At 34.8% G+C, this 7,660-nt stretch overlaps 1 protein-coding gene across 1 annotated transcript; it reads right to left on the minus strand.

Moving 5' to 3' along the window:
* Nucleotides 1-5,465: 5,465 nt before the first annotated feature.
* LOC107872824 (peptide-N4-(N-acetyl-beta-glucosaminyl)asparagine amidase A) lies at nt 5,466-7,448 on the minus strand. The gene has a single exon (XM_016719443.2). The coding sequence runs from the start codon at nt 7,352-7,354 to the stop codon at nt 5,552-5,554; it is 1,803 nt and encodes a 600-aa protein (XP_016574929.2). The 5' UTR covers nt 7,355-7,448; the 3' UTR covers nt 5,466-5,551.
* Nucleotides 7,449-7,660: the final 212 nt, after the last annotated feature.

A 7,660-nucleotide genomic window follows, 5' to 3' on the forward strand; every position in this document is an offset into this window, starting at 1 on the left:
AGCACAATTATATAGGTGTGGGAATGTACGTTTTGCTAAAGAAATAAATAAGATCAGTTATTATCTCATTGGAGTTGCACAAACTATTGTCCAAAAATTCACAAGGAATAGAATACCAATGAGGAGAAAGTAATTAAGAAAGAAAACCAAAAAAAGGTAAATGGTATTTCTTTCTGTGGACTTGTTTTTTCATCAAGTGAAAAGTACAATTATATAGGTGTGGGAATGTACGTTTTGGTGAAGAAATAAATAACAGTAGTTATTATCTCATTTAAGACAAGTGTTTCACTTCATCTCATTAAAGCATGTATATCTTTAACTCTCATCACGATAATTAATTTGAGAGAATGAATGAGAATTTTTTACTTTACATTTTAATCTGCACAGTTAATTGGAGAGAAATGAATGCAATGAATTCATTGTCATTCATGAACAATAAAACTCACAGTCTCCCACAAAATGCAAAGGAAAAAAAATAAATAATAGAAATAGTTTCTGGGCAAAAAGAAAGGATCATGTACTTAAGTATCAATCTTTCGGTTTGAATTGATACGTAGTGAAATGAGGCAACAACAAATATCCATAAAGTGAAGTACTCTTGAACAAAATGGATATAAGCTGAGACTCTCACAACACATACTATATCTTTGATTTTTTACAAACTCTACGATACTCATAAAGTGTTTTTATGGTCATGCACATAAACATTGGGTCGCATGAGTGCTCTAGAAAACAATTCAAGTCTTTCATAAAAAGGCAACCAACCTTTTACACTCACGTAGCTGATCCATCAAATCTATCTCATAGACCACCTTAAGGCTATGGATCACTAAGAGCAAAAATAAGTTCAACCCTATAATACACAACCTCACGCCATAGAGATAGGATATGTAGTGTTTATTGAATGCCTATATGGCTTCGTTTGACCGCAAATGGGTATCCACCATATTACCTCAATCCATGGGTTTTAGCTCCATCCCCCTTGACGATTCAAGGACTATTTTTCTTGTCAAACCTTGATCATAGGATCTGCCAAATTTCTTTCGGATCTTACATATTCCAAGGAAATAACACCATCTTTTAACAATTGTTTAACTAAATCATATCTGATGCGAATATGTCTCTTTTTACTGTTGTATACACTATTTTTAGCAATCTCAATTGTCGCCTGTGAGTCACAATGTAAAGAGACCGGTGACACTTGTCTTCCCCATAAAGGCACATCTGTCAAAAGGTTTCTCAGCCACTCAGCTTCTTGCCCTGTCAACTTGACAGTAATGAATTCAGATTTCATGGTAGAACATGCTATACAAGTCTGCTTTGAAGACTTCCATGAAATAGCACCTTCATGGTAGAACATGCTATACAAGTCTGCTTTGAAGACTTCCATGAAATAGCACCCAAAACTTCAGCAGTAATGAAGTTACCCATGTAGATACACTCGTCATTAGTGGATTCCTCAAAGTCATGGAATAACTCTTTGTTGACGCAGAAATGTCTTAAATCCCCTGTGTCCAGCATCCACTCAGTCTTATTAGACACCAGGTTCGTCTTGACGACTAGTGCCGCAATCACTTCATCACCCTCAACAAGATGAACTTAGACATCATTTTGTCCTCCCTTTTTTGAGTTTTGCAAACTATCCCATATTTCTTTAGCAGATTTGTAAGTAACAAATAAATCAAATAAAATATTTGTCATATAACTCAATAAATGCCCTCTAGTATTTATGTTATCCTTTTTAATCCTTTTTTTAGCAAATTCATCAAAAATCATAACAGTTTTAGAACCATCATTAAACAGAATATAATCAACTTCTAATTGTTCTAAGAAAATCAAAAAATTTTGCAACCAACGTTTAAAATTATTTTCGTCCAATGGCTCAAGTTTAGATAAATCAAAAAAAAATTGTTAAAAAAAATAGCCATTTAACAATATTGTATGTAAGAAAATCGCTTTCAAATTGTTAGAAAAAATTACTACAATATTGATATGGACATGGAATTAACAATAGTATTAAAATAGTCACGAATACAGTGTCGTGGAAAGTCACTGCCTTGAAAACAATTTCGGCCCGACTCCGCCGCAAATCCTTCTAGTCGATCGCTCCCCAAGGTCCCCAACTACTTTCAAACATGTGAACTCGTGGCTGAAAATTTGGAGTTGCACAAACTATTGCCCAGAAATTCACAAGGAATAGAATACCAATGAGAAGAAAGTAATTAAGAAAGAAAACCAAGAAAAGGGTAAATGGTATTTCTTTCTGTGGATGTGTTTTTCATCAAGTGAAGAGCATAATTATATAGGTGTGGGAATGTACGTTTTGGTGAAGAAATAAATAAGATCAGTTATTATCTCATTTAAGACAAGTGCTTCACTTCATCTCATTAAAGAATGTATATCTTTAAATCTCATCACGACAATTAATTTGAGAGAATAAATACAAATTTTTTATTTTGCATTTTAATCTGCACAATTAATTGGAGGGAAATGAATGCAATGAATTCATTGTCATTTATGAACGAAAACTCACAGTAATTTGATCGACTCTAACACATACACACATTTCTTATTACTAATAATATTTAGTGTAGAAGCTTACTTTATTTTCCTTCTTCCAGATACTGAAATGACAAACATTCTTGCATCTCATCGAAGATCTACCGCCCGAGTATATATGAATTTGTCTGAACTTAATAGTTTTGACCTAGATTTTATATTTGTGTTATGTATAAATAATCTATCCAGTAAGCAAGACCTGTCATAGTCCAGAAACTTGCAATTCTAGATCTATCTCTTTCAAAATCATGGTTGGTTCACTAACATCAATCTACAATGTTTGCTATGATCAAGATATTGATAGTTCAGCCCCTAAAATCTTTGGGAACATCAATAAACAATACACCTTAGGCTTTTTGAACAGCCATCAGTGATTCAGTACATACAAGAAAAATTCAATACAAGTTACAACAAAAACAATACATCTCTCAGCTAGTACCAATGCATAGAAATGAAGCAAATTACTCTTCATGATTAGTTTTATCCCCTCAACTTCATCAAGTTTGGACATAGGTTCTTTCTTATGGACATGGTGGCGCCTCTCTCTCACATATATTATCCAGAATGTAACAAAAAGTAGCACTGCAACAGTTACCATCACTAGTCCAACATACACGCGTTTGTTGTATTGCAGCAGACCAGGACAGTGTATGTTGTATATGTCACCAAAAGTTTTGCCTAACATACTCACAATTTTGCAGTTCAACTAAGAATGGACTATAATGGTACAATCCAGAGCTCATGTTTACAGCAGCAGCCATCTGGCTGTAGAGTGTCGGAGTCAGACGTCCCGGTGTGATACAAATGCCGCTCGGAGAAACTTGACAGACATAGTTGTTCAAAACCTTCACGATGTAAAACAATGACCATAATTGAGTTTCCGTTATATACGCTGACAATATAAAGATCTTTACTCTGATAGCATGTATACCTGAGTTGCATTGTCCAAGTCCACTTCAGCAGGACCACAGTTGTGAGATGTTAAGTCGGGATTAAACAGATTGCAAAGGATCGGCAGCACAGGACCTGATTGATTGTAGTAAAAAGGAGCAAAGTTGGGAGAGAAATTCATGTTAGAGACGTTTGTAATAACCTGGTTGACAATATCAACCAGGTTATAACTCACTTCCTTGCTTTTGGTTAGTGTTTCTTGTGCGGATCTGGTTCCTCTTCATTTCTATTATCTTCATTTTTCCTAAGTTCGTACTTGGATGAGACACATGGCATAAGTTAAAATAGATGATTAAGATTTAATAACTAAATTAAGTTACTAACCATGATATGAACAATAAATATTATCTATTTGCTTCCAAAATTTTAGTAATTCAACAATTATTATAGTTACATAATTATTTTATCCACAAATATTTTTAAAAAAAAATTATCTCTATTTCTACGAATTTTTTTCTAGGTTGTATTCTATTTCCATACTCATTGTCTATCTTCCAACTTCCTTAAGTTAAATTTTTACTATGATTATTTTTATTCTATATTCCTCTACGTTGATCATTTTTATTATAATATCGATAATGATAAGAGTTAAAAAATTTGGAAAAGAGAGAAATAATAAAGTTTTTAAAATGATAAAGGTGTATCTATTAATTTTTTTTTATCATAGAGTAATTTTTTTTCTAGTTAAATCATGGTTAAGAAGAGAATTTTAAAAAAAATATATTTGTGGATAAAATAATTTTGTAGTTATAACTATGAAATTATTAAAAACTTTGAAAGCAAATATATAAAATATTTATTAGTTAAATCTTAATCATTCATTTTAAGTCATTTGATATGCCTCTCACCTATCCAAGTAGAAACTTGGAAAAAATGGAGAGGAGCTTAATCCTTCTTGTGTGTGGCATAGGCCACACATGGCAATATGTCATCTAAATCTGTACGAGCAGTGGGGATTTGGATCCATTTATCCATTTCGTGAGCATATTGAGTTGGATATCTTCAGGGGATACTTAGGCTTTGTGAGGATATCGGCTATTGAGTTGGATTCCCATATTGTTGGCGAGAAGCTTGCTGCTGCTCTTATCTCTGTACAATACATTCCCACTCACTCTCAGTTGCCGATATCCTCACAAAGCCTTTAGTTGGTGATTCCCACCCTTTTTGATGGCCAAGATGGGAGTTCACTCACCCTCCAGCTTGAGGGGTTGGTTAAGATTGCTGAGTTAGATCCAGACCCAAGTGCACCAGATATTGTCCCTTGTAATTGTTGCTCCCTCTGTCCCAAATTATGTGTTATCATTTTTTTTTTTAGTCCATCCCAAAATAAGTATCGCTTTTCTTTATTAGGCAACTTTTTAAAGATACAATTACCCTTTTATCTTTATTGGTCCCACTTAATTAAAAAAGAAAATATTAACACATTTTTTGATAAAAAATAATTTGATAAACTTTACCAAGTCTTTCCTTTTTTCTTAAACTCCGTGCCCGATTAAATGACGACACATAAAATAAGACAGAGAGAGTATTTAGTTTAGTTCATTCATTCTCTTTTCTGATGTGTATTTGGCCCAACTAAGGCCTATCTATATATAGGGTAGATATTTATTGTACAAACAAGAAAAAATAACAGTTGAATGATTTTTCTTCCATTTTCTCGAATGTTTTAGGGTATTCTTCACACAAATTGCCTCGAATGTTTTAGGATTTTCTTCACACAAATTGTCTCTTATCTCTTCGTCAATATTTCGTATCTCGTGTACGTGAGTTGTAGTGTTTAGGTTATGTTCATTTGCATTTCTTTTGGTTTCAATTGAGCAATAAACTTTTATACCTAATGCTTTAAGTATGAAGCAGGGTGTTCGACTGAAGAAAATGCAAACTTATTAAGGGAAAATTTGTTGAAACAAAATTATTATGTTGGATCGTGCTATGCACGAGCGAAACTCATCTAGTAAATGTCAAGTCTGCCCTAATTCGACGCAGTACACGCAGAGATAGAGGCATTTATTTATTAACAAGAAAGGATACTTGAAAAATGTTACATAGTAGAAAATGAAGCCAAGTTGAAGTAGTTTGCAGTGTCATTTATAAGCCTGCCATTGGCAGCTGTAATTTCCCGAGAATAGCTACTAGCTTCACCATTATATGAATAACTCTGTTCAGTGGTTGCTTCACCTTGAACAACAACATTATCTTGAACATTCATCCGCCCTTTGCATTTTTGCCCATTTTTCAAACTGCTTGAACAAGAACCAGAATCTCCTTCACTCCACTTCTTCTTCTCACACAATTCATTTTCTAATTCAGAAAGCATCGATATTGTACCATCATCCTCTTTTGATGATTTAGTGGTTATAGTTAGAGGATATTTCCTCTTCAGACTGGTATGAGAAATCTTGATGCCCCTTTCAGACTCTACACTAATTTCAATCTTTTCTTTCACTTTTTGCTTTACCTTCTTTTCATTACCCTTGTCGTGAAACTTTATCTTGTTCTTGAACTTGAGTTGTCGTGAAACTGTAGTTGTCAAATTGCCTGCTGATGACTTCACCCACCCACGATACTGGCTCTTCCTCTTCATCTCAACCTCGCATGATCCATCTAGCCCCTCAAAGTCTGAAGATCGCTCCATCTCCAAGTCTGGAGTTCCAGAATCAATAATTTTAGCTTGCACTTGACAATCACTACCTGTGTATTGTTTATCTACCCAAAGGTGCAAATTGGCATCCACAAGCCAGAAAGGGAGACAATCCACCACCTTAAACCACAGGAAATGGGATTCACCGTCAAGTAAAACCCCCAAAAATGGAGTTAATTCGATGTCGTAAGAAGGATGATCAAAGGCCCCAATGGAAACAACTGGATCCCAATACAGGGGATTAATTCCACCTGGGTAAATCACAGGGAATGGAACCACGGATCCTACCAAATTCTCGTCTATATTCAACAAAACTTCCCTGTACGCTCCGTGGCCCCTCTGGCTAGTCAAATTATTTGCCCTTATGTAAGAATCAGGGGGATTCGAGTACCAAAACTCATCATACCCATGAAATGATACACAAATTTCCATGACAGCCTTGTACGTGTTCTTCGGTATGATCACACTCTTCCCATGCAATTCTGAATCGCTTTGAATTCGGAACCAAAACCCTTCACCTCCATTACCCGAAATAGGCATTATCAAATCCGCTGCTGTTGCTTGTTTATCACCTCTTATCCGATTATCCACAAACACATCATCTACCAGTCTCAATTTCCGATTACTTCTACTTGACAACGGAACACCCATGTCATCAATATCATAGTATAAGAAAGTAACATTGACATGATAGACACCTGTATAAACATCGTCGACCAAATTTTCCAGCATAACAGAAAGAGAAATATTCTCCTTGACTAAGAGGGACGAGTACCTCGTAACGTCCTTAGTAACCGTCCAGAAAACGCCATTTACAGTAGGCTCGGGTGTACTGGTACGGAAGAGATCAACCCCATCCAGCCAAACTGCAGCTATACGATCATACTCATGTACTCCTTTGCAAGATGCATTGAATTGAAGAGCCACATGCTTCCAACAGCACTTCTCTGGAGGAGTGTAATCAACGGAGATAGGTGGAAGACCCATCGTATTTCCGAAGTCATGAGTGAGAATAGGAAGAGTGCAGGAAGGAGTGAGATTAGCGAAAGGCAACGGACGAGTGATTTCCAAGTATTTCTGTTGAACAACACCACGTTTCAGCAAGTGAGAATCGTGTTCAAGGGAAGAGGAAAGTCCAACATTAATAAACCTGCTGATGATGAAGATGATGATCATCATGAAGAAGAAGAGATTTACCATCATGAATAATTAATTCTGAATATTGATTGCTAATCACTTTATATATCAATAACCATATTTTATATAATAAAGAGATCAAGTTAGAAAAAACAAAGTCTGATACAATAAGATAATGACATCTAAGCTCTTGTTTTTGTTTTAAAATTGAGCCGTCAATTTCATAAAACAATCACACCTGGCAAGATATGACACTGACTCGGCAAAAAATAGAATCATTCAGTTATTTTGAAGAAAATTATATCGTACCTTTTTTTAGATTATTTTAATGTGAATAATCAATTTTCTTTTTTTAAATCATTTCAATTTTTC

The sequence above is a fragment of the Capsicum annuum genome, chromosome 6 (genome assembly GCF_002878395.1).
Source record: "Capsicum annuum cultivar UCD-10X-F1 chromosome 6, UCD10Xv1.1, whole genome shotgun sequence".
NCBI classification, from domain to species: Eukaryota; Viridiplantae; Streptophyta; class Magnoliopsida; order Solanales; family Solanaceae; genus Capsicum; species Capsicum annuum.